General features: G+C 48.2%; 1 protein-coding gene across 1 annotated transcript in view; it reads right to left on the reverse strand.

Moving 5' to 3' along the window:
• Nucleotides 1–1742: 1742 nt before the first annotated feature.
• LARP1 (La ribonucleoprotein 1, translational regulator) overlaps nt 1743–18299 on the reverse strand; it is a 55799-nt gene continuing 39242 nt past the window's right edge. Inside the window, exons 9-19 of the mRNA XM_080805077.1 lie at nt 15842–16016; nt 15551–15720; nt 13141–13533; nt 12255–12378; nt 11930–12135; nt 11377–11483; nt 10371–10522; nt 7798–7942; nt 4570–4679; nt 4272–4399; nt 1743–2715 (exon numbers count right to left, since the gene is read on the reverse strand). Coding sequence (XP_080661203.1) covers nt 2506–2715; nt 4272–4399; nt 4570–4679; nt 7798–7942; nt 10371–10522; nt 11377–11483; nt 11930–12135; nt 12255–12378; nt 13141–13533; nt 15551–15720; nt 15842–16016 — 1920 coding nt within the window. The 3' untranslated portion in view covers nt 1743–2505. The remainder of the gene's footprint in view (nt 2716–4271; nt 4400–4569; nt 4680–7797; nt 7943–10370; nt 10523–11376; nt 11484–11929; nt 12136–12254; nt 12379–13140; nt 13534–15550; nt 15721–15841; nt 16017–18299) is intronic.

An 18299-nucleotide genomic window follows, 5' to 3' on the forward strand; every position in this document is an offset into this window, starting at 1 on the left:
AAAGTGAAGATGTAAACTACTCTTTGCAACATTAACTCCTAACATGTTACAAAAAGAAAGAGAAAAAGCCCCTCCCCCCCATCCTCAGCCTGTGATGAGATGAAGTCCTCACACCTCCCCACCCCAAAGGGGCTTCCTCTCTCTGGGGTGTCTGTGGGAGGATCAGGGAGGGGATGGCAGCCCCCTGGCCTGGGAGTAAACTCTAGGTAAGAAAAGCCTTTCTGCACACCCCCAAGGCTTCCTTGCGCCCCCAAACACAGCAGAGGACAAACACTGAGGTTCTATGGTGCTGGATACAGTACAGGGCTGAGTGACCCAAAGAAAGGGGGTAAAAAGGAAAGAAAGAAGGGATGCAGGAGTCCAGCATCCGGTACAACGCGGGGCAGGCACCAAACAGCAGGGGAAGGCCTCAGATCCCACTTATAGAGCAAAGACCAGACACTCATCCTTGACTTTTGAGACAAACCAGGTCACAGGAACTGAGGTGGGCTTCCCACATACTAACCACTGGGAGGGCAGCGATGGGGAAGGGTACAGGCCGAAAGCAGTGAGGTGCCCATAACAGAGGGCAAGCCCTTGCCAGTCTGGGATACTGTCTCCTGCTCCTGATCTTTGGGCCCAACAGAAGAAACAGTTAAAAAGAGGGCCAAGGAAGTGTCAGCAATGGAGCAACACTACCATCAACTTCTCTGTGCTGCCCGGTCCCCACTACGGGGGAACATGTCGTCACGCCCACACCCGACACACAGCTCAATCTGTGTGGGTCAGTCCTTCGTCACCCTCCCTAGTTTCGGGTGCCAGCGGACTCCAACCATGCCATTGTCACTCAGCCCAACCCCAGCAGTCAGTGGCTGGAGAAGAGAAGTCAGGTATACTCTATGTCCACATATACCTTCCTGCCGTGGAGCTTCTCCAACTGGCAGGATTCCCCCCAGCCCCCAAATCCTCCTCATCCCTCATTCCCAGGCAGGGTCAATTGGAGGGTGGGCAGAGATGGCTTGCAGAGGGGGGATGCAAGATGGGGAGACCCCACCAGACCCAAGGGAGAAGAATGGCATCCTTCTCCGCCTGTTAGGAGACAAAGCCTCCTTGAGGTCTCAGAGCTTTCCGGGCAACACGTTCCCCAGCCTCGGCTGCCAGGCGTTCACGTTTCCCCTTGGAGGTGGGGGGAGACGGTCAAGCTGAGGCCAAGTGTGTCCCAGATGCAGGCCAATGCTCTTCTTCAACAGTTTGAAGCCAACCTGGCCTTGGGGTTCCCAGGGTAGGATGAAGGGTGTCACGGCAGGACAGGGCCTGTCATGAAGCAACAGCAAGCAGAGCGAGGACACGACAGTGGCAGCAGTGTACAGACACAGGACGTCAGCTTCAAACGATGCAACAGCAGGGGTATTTCAGGGACGGCTCTACGTGAGCCACCCCCGACTCTCTTGCCTACAGGCAGGAGGCACTGTACATGCAACTCAGTCCAGAGGAAGATTCTAGCCAATCCAGCCCAGGCACATCCAGAGAAGGTGTGAGCTCTTCGAGTTGACTCCACCGAGGAAAACAGGCATTTGGGTATTTCAGATTCCCGCTCCACAATAAGGCAACTTTTAAAAAAATATTATTTCCAAGAACAAAACAAAACAAAAAACAAAATCCAAGGGTAGGGGAAAGACATCACTTTCTGTGGATTAGGTGGGGGTTTTCTGATTTATTTTTTTGGTCTTTTATGGTCGATTTTGTCTTTTTTTTTTTTTTTTCCATTTTTCCGAGGATGGAAAGGTCAGAGAAAAATAAAATAAATCATCTTTCAATAGTCTTTTCTGGTATGAGCAGCGTCTCTCTGGGCTGGGGAGTAAGGGATATGGGGAGAGGGGGGTGGGGAGAGGATGAAACCTTCCCCTGCCCCCACTTCTAGATCCTTTGGTTTCCTTCTCCCAGAAGATGGCAGAAGGCATGGTGGGGACAGCAGGGGGAGAACATGGTGATGACAAGCCCCAGATGATCAGGGGGCTGATGCTTGTGGGGCCCAGGGACGCTGCCAGAGCCTTCCATGGGACAGTGCTGGGCAATGGGGCCCACAGGGCCTTCTTGTGGGCTGCATAGTTGGCTTGAGGGGGAGCAGGAGGCTGTGGCTGGGAACCAGGGTGGCGGCCTACCAGCCGCGGGCAGGGCTACAGAGTGATTTTGGTAATCCAGACGAACTATCAATAATTTAAAACTTGATATATATATATATATATATATAAAAAAAATCTCCCCCCTTTCCCTCCCCCCCCTTAGAAGAAGCTAGGATGTGAAGAAGAGTCATGGAGAGAGGAGGGGGAAGAGGGTGTGTGGAGGCTCCTGCCCAGGGGTACCTCTGATAGCCCAAATGGTGTACACGTTGCTACTCAGCACGAAGGCCCATTCTAATGACTCGAGGCCTGTCCCTTCTCTGTCCCCTCTCCTGGGACTGGGCACCCCCATGGACTCTTGCCCACCCCGTCCCCACCCCCCCAAACCCCAGGGCTAATGGGCTTTTCACTTTCCCAAAGTCTGTGTGTCCGAGTGCTGGCTTGTCCATTTGGCATCTTCCCGGACGGGCTGGCCAGTGGGTGGTGTAGGGGGTTGGCTGATCATGGTGGTGGGCCTGCTGGAAGACTGGGAGGGGCATCGCTTCCTGCCCTCACCGCTGCCGCCACCTGCCGCCACTGGATGTCGCTTGTGGTTGCCCTCCTCACCCATGGGGGGCTGTAACAGAGGAGGGGATCACAGTAATTAGCAGCCACGACCCAGACCCCCTTCCTTGCCAGGCCTCTCTAGAGACTTACCTTCTTACCTCCAAATGTAGATAACAGATGTAACCTTAAAAACCAATTACCTGTTTTACAAAGCACATCTCTGTGCCAAGATGCAAGCCCCATGCTATTTTCTGCACATTCACTCATGGGGTCTACACCACCCTTTGATGGAGACATGATCATCCCCAAAGTAAAGCACACAAAAAATAATTTGCCCAGGGTCCCATAGCTTGTAACCGGTAAAGACAAAATGTGGGCTAGACCTATCTACCTCCAAGGCCCAGGCCTTCACCTAACACAAGTTTCTGCTCCCTTTCTGAGAAGGGATTGCTGCTCTGATGACGATGCATGGAATGTGGCCTGCATACCCTGGGACGTCTCAGCTCAGAAGGCCCAGATACTCCTGGGGATTGTCTCAGCTCCGACCAAGCTCTAAAGAGGACACTGACCTAAGAGTCAGACCATGATCCAGTCTGGATTCATGGCTACCAAAGGTGACCTCGACGACATGTCCTTCCATTTCCGGGTGTCAAAGCTCAGCCCTTCTTGTCCCACCTCCACAGGTTTTCCTACTACAAGGCTTCTCTGCACATGTGCCTCCCTCTAGCCCCCAAACGAGGAGGTGCTCAAGGATGGAAGACAACAGATTCCTCTTTATACTGGGAGGGCTGAGCAGCACTGCCACCATCTCACTGGGTGGTCATGGGCTCCTATATACCCACTGGTTCAGCAACAGTAACAGTAAACCCTGCCTCCTTCACCACATTATAAAGGTTAAAGAAGATCATTATAAAGTGCCCAGCACAGTGCCTGGCAAATGGTAATCATTCAATCAATGGCAATTTTTTAATTGAGGAGTACTATTGTTACTTACTTATATTTATCTTTTTGCTAAAAGGCTCCAAAGGGAATAAAATGATTAGCATACCTCTAATATATTACAAACTCTGTGAAAGAAAAAGTTTCATTTCTGGAGTCCCTGAAGCACGTAACACAAAGACATCCATCACTCTAGTGCTTCCCTGGATATGCCTAGCAGCAATAACTCTGACCCACCACTGGATGTCACCATTGAGTCACTGCTCTGAGAAGACCGGAGCATGGCTGTGGTGGTGGGGGTGTTAAACAGAATTTATAAACTTCTAGGGCTAGAACTGGCGTCTTCCAGAAAAAACGACATTTACTTGAGTACTCACCCCAGTCAACTAGTTATGGCTGACTAGGGCTCACCAGTAAGGAGGGGTAGCAAATAAAAGGGAGAGGGCATTAGGATATTTAGCTACTGGAACATGGGAGGGAGGGAGGAGCAACCATAAAACCCCCCCCCAATTAGGGGTCAGAGTCCACTTCTCACCCTCTATTTTACAGGTGAAGACACCAAGGACCCAATGGGGGTAAGAGTCCCTAAGCCAGTGGCACAGCTGGGACAAGAACGCAGGTATCCTGAACTCTGGTCTAGTTTTCTTTCCAGGACAGGGGTGAGAAAAAGGAGAGACTTCCACTCACATCCACTCGGAAGTCTTCCAGACGTCGGAATTTGCCGAGGTATTCTTGAAGTTTGGGGTCAATGTCCAAATTTTTGGCTTTGGAATATTTCAAGAAGGCCCAGAACTTCTCCAGTCCATAGAGTTGGCCTACAGGAAAGAAGAAGCAGAATCAGAGAGAAGCCAGGCTGGTGAGGAGTTGAGAATAAAGAGGCTAGGGGAACCAGGAGGTGGGATGTGACCTGGGTTGACCCAGGGAGGGAGAGGGGAAAGAAGGCCTGGAAGACCAGGCCTTGCAGAGCTCCAACTCCAGCTCTCACCAGCTTCATAGTCCTTCACCGTTTCCTCCTGAAAATCCTTGAAGATATCCAGCCGGAACTTCTTTTCCAGGCCATAACTGTAGTATCGAAAAAGGCACTCCAAACCATATCTGTAGAACACAAGCCAGTAAAATTGGGACACGGTTTCTGGAAATGTACCTGCATCACAAATGAACTAGGAAACCATTTAAGCATATGGATTTTCAAGAAAATGCTAACTAATCTTCAAGAAGACTAATATTTAATGCTAGTCTAAGTGGGGTCTAGCAGTTTATAGTTTGCCAGGGGTCAGCAAACTCCATCCAAATGAACAACGGCCCCCTGCACACACTCATTTGTTCATGAAACATCACTGGCTTCTTTGTGCCAGAGGAGCAGAGCTGAGTACTTTCGACAGACAGCACCCTCCTTCCGATGTCTGGCAAAGCCTGAAATATTTCTCATCTGTCCCTTTACAGAAAGAGTCTGCCAGTCCTTGGGATGAGCTCTCTACAAAGTCATGTGGCTATGTCAGTTAGTAAGTTTGCTTATCTGACTTCAGAAACTTTACTTCTGGGGCACCTGGGTGGCTCAGTTGGTTAAACGTCTGCCTTTGGCTCAGGATGTGATCTGGGGGTCCTGGAATTGAGCCCTGTGTCGAGCTCCCTGCTCAGCGGGAAGCCTGCTTCTCCCTCTCTGCACACTCCTCCACTTGTGCTTGCGCTCTCTCTCTCATGCAAATAAAAAAAATCTTTTAAAAAAATAAAAATTTTACTTCTATAAACAATATGCCAGGGAAATGACCAAAAATACATTTTTATATTTTACAGATATATAAAACTATTCATAACATTATTAAAATTTAAAAGTCTTAGAAAAGCAATTAAGAAAAATCATGGTAAGTCTGTACAACAGAATATAAGTTGTTAGGAATTATAACCTGGGGCACCCACGTGGTGCAGTCAGTTGAACGTCCGACTTTTGATTTCAGCTCAGATAGTGATCTTAGGGTTGTAAGATCGAGCCCCGTGTTGGGCTCCATGCTTAGCACAGAGTCTGACTGGGAGTCAGTCTCTCTCCCTCTGTGTCTCACCACCATGTGCGCTTGCATTCAGTGCTAACTCGCTCACTCTCACTCAAATAAGTAAATCTTCAAAAAAATTGTAACTTAAATCTATACCAAGGGATACTGAGATGCTTATGATAGATTATCAAGTGGAAAAAATGTGTTTCAAAATGTTACGTGATAATGAGCCCACTTTATAAAAAAATATGTAATTTTCACATCTGCACAGGTATGAAAAGTCTGGAAGGGCAAATACTTTTTTTTTTTTTTAAGATTTTATTTATTTGACAGAGAGAGAGATCACAAGTAGGGAGAGAGGCAGGCAGATACAGAGAGGGAAGCTGGCTCTCTGCAGTGCAGAGAGCCTGATGCGGGGCTTGATCCCAGGACCCTGAGATCATGACCTGAGCCAAAGGCAGAGGCTTAATCCACTGAGCCATCCAGGCACCCCCTGGAAGGGCACATACTTAAATATATTAATACTGGTTATCTCTGGGAGTTGGGATTTTCAAATTATCTCATCTATATTTTCTAAACTTTCAACAAAAAGCATGTAAGAATTTCTGTAAGAAGACAAGAAAGTTAAATATTTTAACGACATGGAAAAACGCAATGCTTATAAATGGTAAGACACAAACAGAAGGGGTGCCTGGGTGGCGCAGCTGTTAAGTGTTTGCCTTCAGCTCAGGTCCTGATGCCAGGGTCCTGGGATCCAGCCCTACATTGGGCTCTCTGCTCAGCAGGGAACCTGCTTCTCCCTCTCCCTCTGCTGCTCCCCCTGCTGTGCTCCCTCTCTCATTGTCTCTCTCTGTCAGATAAATAAAATCTTAAAAAAAAAGATTCCAACAGGCATTCATGTGATGATCTAAATGCATTAAATATGGCAGGACATTAACACTGATTGTAATCTCTGGACTGAAGGGTTTCTCCTCCCCCACCAGCTTCTTAAACATTTCTGAGGGGCGCCTGGGTGGCTCAGTCGTTAAGTGTCAGCCTTTGGCTCAGGTCATGATCCCAGAGTCCTGGGATCCAGCCCCACATCGGGCTCCCTGCTCAGCCAGAAGCCTGCTTCTCCCTCTCCCACTCTCCCTGCTTGTGTTTCCTCTCTCTCTGTGTCTCTGTCAAATAATAAATAAAATCTTTAAAAAAAAAAAAATTCTGTACTTTTCAAATTGCTTACAGAGAGAATCTTTTATTTGGGGGGAAGAAAAGTATCTTTAAAAGGTATCTGGTTTTGTTTTTAAGATTTTATCTTCTTGACAGAGAGAGCGAGCACGGAAGTAGGGGGAGCGGCAGGCAGAGGGAGAGAAGCAGGCTCTCCACGGAGCAGGAAGCCAGACCTGGGGATCGATCCCAGGACACTGCGATCACAACCCAAGACGAAAGCAGACGCCTGACTGAGCCACACAGGTGCTCTAGTATTTGTTTTTAAATACTGAAAACAACCGAAGTATCTATTAACAGGAGACTGGTTAAATAAGCTGGGATACATCCATACAGCATAAGCCTATACTGGCTATAAAAAGGAACAAGAAAGTTACTTATATATGGACAGGGAACGATCTCTAAAATACAGTATTAGGAATGCCTGGGTGGCGCATTTGGTTAAGTGTCTGCCTTCGGCTCAGGTAACGATCTCAGGGTCCTGGGATCAAGTCCCGCATTAAGACTCCCTGCTCAGTGGGGAGCCTGCTTCTCCCTCTGCCGAACACTCATGCTGCTCGTGCTATCTCTGACAAATAAATAAACAAACAAACAAATAAAATCTTAAAAAAAAAAAACTATTTAAAAAAGTGCAAAAAAAGGGTGCAAATCAGTATCTAATAGAGACTAATCTCTGGGTAAACAACAGGGACCTGGTGGGAGACTACAGGGATATCCTTGCTTACTCAAGCAAAATATTTTTAGGAAAGCCCACAGGCTTCGGACCATGCTCACTGTCTGTGGGGAAAGGAACTGGAGGCAGGGTGTGGCTGAGGAGACCGCTCATGATATAATCTTTGACCTCTCTGCATCTGAACCATGTGAACATTATTACTCATTCAAAAATTATCATCTTTTTATAAAGTATATTTGGGATACACGCCAGAGATTTTTGGTTACAGTTCTGGAGGCAGGCCCACCAGGGATCCCTCACCCCTCACACAAGCACCAGCCAGACCCCAGACCCCCACCCCGCTCACCTGTAGCCTTCTTTGGCATCCTCCAGAGCCAGCTGCTTAAATTCCTCATACATCTTCTTGTTGAAGTGATCTCGGAGGAAGAAGGACCAGAAGCGGAAGAGAGTGTTCATCTCCTGAGACTGGCCAATGCCCAAGCGTTTCCGCTCTGATGGGGGAGGAAGGAGGAAAGACATGTCAGGGCCACACTGCCTGTGATTCAGGGGACAAACGTTCTTGGGCTCAAGGACTTGGTCCTTTCTCCTATACCCCCTCCCCCGCCAATTCCCTGGCTCATCCCTGTCCTTCTGGTGTTTGAAGAGACAGTTACTGAACATGATCCCGTGTCAGGCCCTGCTGCTGGGCACCCAGAAGCAGGTGGCATCGGCTTCTAAACCAAGTCACCGCAGTCTAGCTGTTCACCTCAAATACGACTGCTCTCAAGCATAGCTGAACAAGGAAAAGCATCAACAAATAATTTGGCAATCTAACAACTTGTATTAATTATTCATTACCAATTATTATTTCAGGAATCCTAGATATTAACAATTACAAAAGAGTAACATTAAAAGCACACAACACCACAGAACAAACAAAAGAAGAGATAAATTTAGTATCATTTAAAAAAACCATGGGCACCTGAGTAGCTCAATCAAGAATCTGCCTTAGCTCAGGTCTTCATCCCAGGGTTGTGGGATCGAGTCCCGCATCCGGCTCCCTGAGCCTGCTTCTCCCTCTGCCTGCCACTCCCTCCCCTGCTTGTGCTCTCGCTCTCTTGTTCTGACAAATAAATAAAATCTTAAAAAAACTACTAAAAAAAAAAAAGAGATTTCCTTAAAATAAAAATAAAATAAAAACTTCTGTGCTTCAAAGGACACCATCAACAAAGTGAAAAAACAAGCCACAGAGTGGAAAACAGTATTAAAAATCATGAATCTGATAAGGGTCTTGTACCTACAACATATAAAGAACTCTTATAATTTAATAATAAAGACAAATAATCTAGTTAAAAAGTAGGCAAAGGATCTGAGCGAACATTTCTCCAAAGACATACAAATGGCCAATAAGCCCATGAAAAAAATGTTCAGCACGAACAGCTATGGGGTGGGGGGACGCAAATCTAAATCCCCAGGAGGTATATACTTATCACCTCACACCTACTAGGATGGCTATTACCAGAAAGACAGACAACAAGTGTTGGGAGGACTCAAAGCCATCAGAAGCCTCATGCTTTCTGTCAGGAACAACAAATAGCGGCGGCCCCTCTTTGGGAAAAAGTCTCACAACTCCTCTGAAGGTTAAACAACAGAGTTATCACATGACCCTGCACATGAAAACCTACGCCCACAGAAAAATGGACATGTTCAGGGCGGCATTATTCAGCATAGACAGAAAGTGGAAACCCAAAGGCCCATTGGTGACGGAGAGACAGATGTGACGTGACATGTCCCTCTACTGGAGTGCTAGCCGGCCTCGGACAGTAGTGAAGTACTGGTACCGTGCTACCACAGAGATCGAGTGTGAGAACAGCACGCTCGGGGAAGAGGCCAGCCACAAAGGACTACTGATGGGACGATTCTATTTACGGGAAAAGTCTAGAACAGGCAAATCCTTAAGACTGGGGGTTGTGCAGGCCTGGGAGGAGCTGCAGGGGCAGAGGTGGGAAGTGACTGGTAAGGGGCACAGGGTCTCTTCCGAGGTGCTAATGAAAACGTTCCAACATCGATGCCGGGGACAGACACACAACGCTGGAATATACTAAAAGCCACTGCACGACACCGCACACTTTAAATGGGTCGACTGTGGAGTATATGAATTCTATCTCAATAAAGCAGTCACCACACCCAAACACACAGGAGAGTAAGGCAGATGAGCGGAGCACTTAGCAGCCATGTGCTGCTAACTGAGAAGGGGTGAGGGGGGGAATTAAAAGTAACAACTCTGCAGGAGCACTGAGATTGCTTCTGAGCATCTTTACAGCCAAACTGATAATCTACAGTTAAAAGATATCTCATTGTGTGATAAAAGGAAACACATGGGAGTATCTAGACATTCTTTCCTTACGCTATCTTCTAAAAACAGGGGTCAGCAAACTTTTTTCTATAAAAGACCAGAGTAAATATTTTAAGCTTTATAGGCTTCATGTGGTCTCAGTCATAGGTTCCTCTCTTTTCTCCTTCATAACCCCTTAAAAATGTAAAAACTTCTCTAAGCTCAAGGGCCATACAAAAATAGGCAGCTAGCTGGATTTGGTCTACAGGCCATGGTTAAGCCGCCCCTGTTCTAGAGAATCTATGCCACGCCATGCACACCCTTTTATGATTAACAGTGGGCTACAGTGGACAACAGCTGACTTAACAGCCATGCCAGAAATAGGTAAACTTTTGATACCTTTTTATTATCAATAGAGGAAGATCAAGGAACAGAAATGTTCTGAGTATCAGATTCTTTTAGCTTCCTGTATTCCAAAACTACGTGGCCTAAGTCTAACTCCAATCCTTCTTGCTCTAAGGTCAGAAGAAAGCAGAATCACCTGCTCCACCAGCCCTTACACTCTGGCCCCCGAGGCTGGGCCCCTCTGCCCCTGTGCTTCTTACCATTAAGGCAGCGCCTACGATACTTGTGGTAGACGTGTTGTGTGAAGCCATTTTCCTTGAGCAGCTCATGGGAAGGGTGCTGGAACTTGGGTAGAGACTGCGGGGTACAGCCATAGCTGCCAACTGCAGGTGTCCCTTCTGAGGGGCTGGAGCTAGAGGCCAGGAGAGAGACAGTGTCACCAGGTTCCCTGGAGCAGCTGGCCATCAGGTAAGGAGGGGCTCCTCTGGTCCATCAGCCAAGATCTAGCCTCTCAAAGGGCAACAAAGAGACCTAAGTACTATGGTAGGCCAACCAACATCCTTCGGCCCGAATCACTCTTCGTGTCCACCTTTGGTGGGTTTTACAAAGCAGCCACTGAGGCTCACAGAGACTGGGAGACTTGTCCTGGGTCATGGACTGTTTCATATCCCAGATCGGCACAATGCCCAAACCTGAGCTTATAAGCATTTATTTATCCCAAGTTCACATTTAACTTTGTTTGATGAACTATTATGGGATAGTCCATCTACGTTTTTCTTTAAAACCACGCCTATTCCCAGTCTGTGACATCTGTGCAGGGAGTAGAGTGCACAGGTCAGTGGCTCCCAAATGTTGCTCTTGAACAGGGAAAACTGGGACAATTTTCCTGGGGGTGGGGTGGGGGGGACCTGAACCTTACCCCCAAGAAGCTGAGTCAGTAGGTCTAGAGTGGGGGCCCAGGAATCTGTATTTTTCTTTAATGACCTGGCTATCCTGAGGCAGGCAGCAGATATCTACCTCCAAAAATCAATTCACAGATACTCTCTGAGAGACTCTGGTCCGAGGGGCTGTGACACCACCTCTTTGGGAAAACCTTCCCAGTCCTGGATTTACTTCTCTAGACTTCTTCAGATTTTTGGATTTAGGTAAGGGCCCCTTCTTTAATTTACAGACCAAAGAGTTTCCTTCTTCTTGGTCCCATCTACTGCCTGGCTTTCCCACCCACCCTGCCGTCAGCCTCATCTCTCCTCTCCACTGCACCAGCACCTGATGGATGCCGTCCGGGGCCTGTGCTCGCGGGAATCCATCACCCAGCCCACGTGACTCTCCAGGGGCGGGTTTGAGCTGTGTCTTGTCTTCCTTTTTCGAGGCATCTGCAAAGGTCAGTCCAGAATTTGTTATTAACTCACAGAACTCTGAGAAACACCAAGCATTTGCAGGACTAAGATTCCTTCATGTGCGTGAGTTTATCACAATTTACAAAGAATTTTTATATCTAGTCTCTCACACATGAGGTCCACAGCTCTGAGCCAGAGACTGGTTATGCCTATCCCACAGGTGAGGAAACAGGTTTGGGAGCCCAAGGAGCCACAGCTGGTCAATCCTCCTTGGGCCTTATCACGGAGACATGGGCCACCACTCTCCCACCCAGTGCCTTCCTCAGATGTAGCCACTCAATCCAGGGCGGCCCACCAGCCTACGAACACAGAGCAGGTCTGGGATTTGGCAGTCTCTTGGCTCAGACAAGGGAACGCAGCAAAGCACTGGAACGCGGTAAAGTGAGCCCAAGACTCTTAGCCACGCAGCAGGAGCCCCTCACCTTGGCATCTAGCGTCCGTCCTTCTTTCACTACTGGGTAAAACCGTGATGTCTGACTTGAGTCTTTGAGCTGTGGTGTCCGGGGAGTGCGGGGGGTCCTGGCATTGCGGTAGTTTGGCGACTCTGGGACAGTGGTTGGTAGAGAACGGGCGATGGTGGAGGGCTCAGGAGCACCAAACAGTTTGTTGGCCAGGGCGTCGGTGGGGACTGCAGAGGGAGAGAGCGGGCCATTGAGCAGGGGTGGGCCTGTGACTGACTGCACCTGGGAAGCCCCCCATCAGAGGGCTGTACTCTCCCACCCAGGCCAGGTGGTACCCCTCTCTCACCTTGTTGGAAGCGGGGTGGCCCAGGAGGGACCTCCTGGTTGGGATCCACGGGGGGCTCTGGGGTTAGTGTATCAAATTGCTCCCGGCTGATCATGTTGACTTTCTTGAAGTTCTCAACTTCTTGCTGTGGAGGATACAAAATGGGTGGGGAGTCGGTGTTAGTAAGAAGACTGCCCCAGCCTGTTTAGGAATCAAGATATGCAGGAAGTTGTAGGGGGCAGCTCCCACGTCCACATACGTGGAATTCTGGTCCCCAGGCTCTCAGCTGCCCCACACCATTCCCCAGCCGCAGTTACCTGGACACCAGAGTACCGAACCAGAAGGGCTGAGTGCCAGCCCAGCCCTCTTTGCAGCAAGGCTAGATGAGGAGCTCCCCACAGGCCCCTGACTCTCCTCTTTCCACTGTCTCCTCACCTCCACCAAACTCCCTGCTGCTTACTACCGCAAAGGCTCACCTCACAGCTACTCCGGACAATCCTGCAAGTTTTGACTGTTTCCAGGCAGCAGTGATTTTTTTTTTTAACCTGTCTTTTCTCTAATTTCCATACTCAAAACAAGCTCCTGAAAACTTTTATATAGGCCTAAATTTTTAAGAAGAGAAGTAACAATCCAGTCTGTCTTCTCTTCCCCACAAGTGTGGCTGTCAGGACATTAAATGTGGATGCTGAGGCAGCACAGTGATCGCCTCTCACAGTGACACAGCTTACAAAGTGTCTCTCCATCTCTCCTCACTTCATGCCCCAGCAAAGTGTCAATTACCACCCTCTCTTCATACACAAGGATACTGAGACTCTGTGCCCAAGGGCACACAGCGAATCAGCCTTCCTCTCTCCCGCAGATTACAAACACCCCGGGCTCCACCCTCACTGATATGTCCAAGCCTCACCTTGATCTGGGAATACTCGGGCTCAAACTTCTCGGTCCACAGGTCCTGCTCGTAGTAGAAGAGCCCATCGTTAATGACCTTGGCCAGCTCCGCGCTCATCTTGGCACGCGAGGTATGGTTGCCTGTGCGGTCCCCCCCAGGGTGCCGACGCATGTAAGGCGGCGTCTGGGTGACAATGAGGATCTTGTTCACATCCCGGTCATCAATCTCATAGTCAGAGTCCTCGTCAGACCAGGCGGTGAAGGTGTTCTTCCGCCCATCCATTTGCTCCATCTCCTCGTCAAACAGGAAATCGAGCTCCTCTTGCTCCTCCTGCTCCTTGGACATTAGCTGCTGAGATGGCAGCTGCTGAGGCAGAGAGGTTGGGTGGAGGAACCTGGGCTCCTCGGACTTCTAAAATGGGGAAGATGAAGAGTGCGGGGTGAGATTACCAGAGGTCCTTGGACTAGCCTCTGTAGCTGTCACTGAGAGAGAGGCCCTGGCAATGCCAGCAAGCCACAGCTGCCAGCCTTGCAGCCTGTCCCCTATGACTCTAGGCTTCCTCTCTCCCAGCTGACATCACAGTAATTCTCAAACGGTGAGGGGACAAGGCCCTGCAGCCACCTGTGCTCTCATTTACCCAGTCTGGGAGTGGGCACACGATTCTACGGGTTGATCCATCCATTCCATCTATCCAAAATCTCTCCAAGAAAAGGAGAGCTTCATCAGACAGAGACCACGGCTGCCTTGCCTTCCATCATATCCTTAGTACCTAGACTGAGACTTAGCAATAGCAGATGCTCAACTCTTTTTTTTTTTTTTTCATTTGACACAGAATGAGAGAGAGACAGCAAGAGAGGGAACACAAGCAGGGGGAGTGGGAGAGGGAGAAGCATGTTCCCCACTGAGCAAAGGGCCTGGTGAAGGGCTCGATCCCAGGACCCTGGGATCATGACCTGAGCTGAAGGCAGATGCTTAACTACCCCGGATGCTCAACTCTTTGATGAGTTAACAAGAACCCACTGACACCAGGCCCTATAGAAGACACAATTCTTGAACTTAAGGCAGCTCACAGTTTGGTGGGAGAAAAGTCAACCAACCAGCCAGCCAAATGCAGTGTGGTATTGGTCAAGAGTATAAACAGAATTTGTGGACTACACAGGGATCGGCACTTAACCAGCTAGAGGTGGGAGTGAGGACAGTTAGGGAAGGCTTCCTGGGAGATGTAATGACAGAAGAAAGAGGAACATAAGTAAGCCAGATGAAGGCAGGGACAAAGAGTGTACGAGGCAGAAAGAACAGCATGTTCTAGAGGCAAGAAAAAACAGGCTGCTTCTGGCAAAAAGAAATTATTTCAGAGTGTTGCTAGGATGAATTTATCTGAGACCTCAGGGCAGAAGCATTTGTCTACCTCACAATTTCTATCCAAAAGGTCAATTCCCTCCTATGCAAAAAACTTCCCATATAAACTCCAAACCTACTCTCTCTTAAGCTTCAGGATAGGCCTGGTGGGAACAACAGGGCTCTAATTGTGGAATGGGGGCTAAGCCTGCCTGCCTTTCCAAACCTTAACAGCCTATAGGCCTGGAACTTGAAAGGTCCCTCTCCAATGTTCTCCTCATGACTCTGGCCTGATCCCTGACACTGTGTGAAGGATCACAGCCAGAACAGAGAGGGAAGTCGGGGTATGAAGAAACGGAGGCAGTCTCAGTGGCACAATGGAAAAGGGGACACGGAATTTCAGAGACCCAAAGTCCAAGGTCATCTGTGAGGCCTCCTCACAAGCCCTAAACCAAAGAGATCTCCCAAGAGAAGGTGGGGAGTGGGACAGATGGAACACATATTTGCTCCTGGAAAGGGGGCACTAGTTTTAGTTTGAAATGGAAACACTTCTCAGAGTGGACTCAATGTGTACTACTGGCATACTGCTTTACAATTTCTACAGCAGTCTAAGCCCTTCTTTCTTTCCTCTGAGATGGGAACATTGAAGACTTGAGATACTAAACAACAAGCTTCCCAAGGCCAACAGCCATCAGTGACAGGAAACCTGTGTTCATGTCTAGACTAACTCTACATCCAGGCTGTGTGTCTGCTCTTTCCCTTCGCTCTTCACAGGGCCTGAGTGGCTTATATAGGGGACAGTGAGGACACACTCGGGCACTACGGCAGCCCCAGGGATTTCAATGGGGCAAGACAAAGAGCTACACACCAAGAAACCAGGGACACTGCTGCCAGGGGCCATAGGAGTTCCTCCTGTGAAGAATGCCACTTAGGAACTCACACAGCGGGGGCTGTCCTGAGAGGTGATCCTCACTGGAAGGGGACACGAGCCCAGCACCTTTCCCGCAGTCACTGCTGACCTCGGCTCGCGTCACAGCCAAGAGCCAGCCAGCCTGTGGGCTTAGCCCCTCTGAGGCCCAGCCCCACCCACCTTGGGCCGTGCTGGGGACGGCCGCGGCCTCTTCTTTACTTCGATCCAGTTTTCAGAATCCAGGTCAGGCAAGCTGGCAGACAGGCCCTTGGGCAGCGTCTTTAGGTTGCTGACCTCCTCTGTTTTGGTTGGCACTGGGGTGACGGCCCGGGGAGAACCAGGTGCTGACTCTGAAGGGTGGAAAGTGAGGTCCTCAACCTTCCAGTCCTCCTCCTGACACCAGCTCTGAGGAGGTGTGCTGGCTGAAGGACAAGGACAACAGGAAGGCGCCCACAGGCCAGCAGTACCTACCTGTCTCCTTCTGGTAATGCTGACGGGGCACAAACTCGGGGCAGTTGAGAAGCTGGGAGAAATCAGTCTGGGAATAATCCACTATTGGGGGACCAGGAAGAGGCCATTTCTCTGGCTCCTCCCTCCTGCGGACTTTCTCATCAACGATCTCCACCACCTTGCTGTCCTTTAGGGCCTGTAGGGGAGAAGGAAGGAGATGATACAGAGGAAAGACTTGGACAGAATGAAGTCTGGGCGGCTGGCAGATGGATGACTGGGCCCCATGAGCTCAGTTAAGAGTCTGGTGCTGACGGGGGTATAAGAAAACTGGCACCATCTTCCATAACTGGCGGATTACGAGATGTTCAAACTTATAAGAGGGGACCAACATGAAAAACACACCTGCCCCGTGACCTTGCCATTCTGTATCTAGCAATCTACTCCCAGAGAAATAGGGCCATAGACAGATTACATTATGTGTAGAGATACAGATAAAAAGCCATTCACAGCAACATCGTCTGTAATATGGAAAACACTAGAAACTACCCGACTTGCCACCACACCAACAACTTAAAATAAATGATGGCACATCCATTCAGTGCTATACGACTCAGACATTAAAAAATAGCTTCGCATGTGCTGAGGGGGAAAGAGCCATAAAAAAGCAGGCCTAGGTCAATGTGTCTAAGATGCCACTGGTGTTTGAATTTTTAAATAAATACAAACAAACTACATACACATTCTTCTAGGATTCACAGGTAAACACCTATGGGTGTTTATCTCTAGGAAAAAGAGTCAAGAGTAGAGAAGGGAGGAGAGTTGTCTTTAAGAATCTTTGCAGTGGAAATAGGAGACATTTCCACAGTGTGACACAGGACAACACGCTCTGTCGGTGAGGCCACAGCTAGAGGCGCTCTGCTACACTGCTGGCAGGAGTCCCTGAGGAAAGGGAACCCAGCAATTTGCCCTGTAGTGCAGGCTTCTCACTTCTAGAAATCTACATCAAAGATACACTGGCAAAAATACGGCAAGATATATATGCAGCCCTAAGCAGGAACGATGAACATCCTTCTCTTATGTACTACCATGCAGTCAGCTCCCAAATGTATTAAGTGAAAGCAAAAGAACAGGTGAAGAAATGCATGCATTACATGGTGCCATCCAACTAACACAGGGGAAGGATACAAATACACCGAGTGGCATTTGCTAATTTTTTTTTAATGGAAGGATTCAAAACAAGTTGCCTATGGGGAATAAAAGGAAGGCAGAAGTGAGAGAATTTTAAATCGGACTTCTAGGAAGATACCATGTTGACTTTAGAACCATGTAAATGTTTTACCTAAATGCAAAACAAATTAGAAATTAGAGGGGAAAGTAATCCCTAAAACTTGAGAGCAAGATGGAACTAACAAAACAAATATGTCAAATTAGAGACAAAACTACACAAAGATTATTCCAAGTACTTGAGAATACAGTCATTTGAGGTATAAGTAACAAAAACTCCCCCACGTTTTTAGTAGTAGTAGAGGTATTATTAAAAGAATAAGGTTTATAAACTATCGAATAAAACAAATGAGTAATTACGTTGAGGTCAACAGCAATGAGGACTTGGGGTGTAGGAGAAAGGAGTATTAGACATAAAAGATCATTGGTATTGGGCGCCTGGGTGGCTCAGTCGGTCAAGTGACTGCCTTCAGCTCAGGTCATGATCCCAGAATCCTGGGATCGAGCCCCGCATCGGGCTCCCAGCTCCATGGGGAGTCTGCTTCTCCCTCTCACCTTCTCCTCGCTCATGCTCTCTCTCACTGTCTCTCTCTCAAATAAATAAATAAAATCTTAAAAAAAAAAAAAAAAAGACCATTGGTATTAAGTAAAGACTGTGTAATCCTGAACTTTAATAGAAAATATCAATATAATTTCCTGATGTATTTAAAAAAAAGAAAAAAAAAAGCTCTAGAAACAATGACCAATCAACGCAGCAACAAACATCCCTATAACTCAGACTGTGTGGTACATAAATACCATTTCCCCAAAAGAGAGGACCTAGAGCTCCTTGAAAAAATGGCCTATTCCAGATCTGAGGCAGGAAGTGTACCAGATCAAGTGGGGCTCCGCTAGCCACGGAGGGACAACTGGATTCAGCACAGGAACTGCAATGGGCTGAGACTGTAGTAAGGCTGAATCCGCAGGTTTGTGATGCTACTAAAAGACACTAAAGCAAAACAAAAACCAACCAAACCAACCCAAGCCCTTGAAAGTTATTAGGGATCAACTCATAATTCTGACAACTGGTTAACAAAGGGAAAGATCAGGCTTTTATCCGCCCTTTCTGTACAAACCATACCTCTTGGTAACTGAATAGCCAATGAGGCAAAGTCCCTCCTTAAAAAGGTATTCCGGCTAACAAACGAAGACAGAGCCATAGAATTAGAATTTCACCACTCCACAGTCCCTACCGAAATAGCAGGCAGTGATCGAC

The sequence above is a fragment of the Martes martes genome (assembly GCF_963455335.1).
Source record: "Martes martes genome assembly, chromosome: 5".
NCBI classification, from domain to species: Eukaryota; Metazoa; Chordata; class Mammalia; order Carnivora; family Mustelidae; genus Martes; species Martes martes.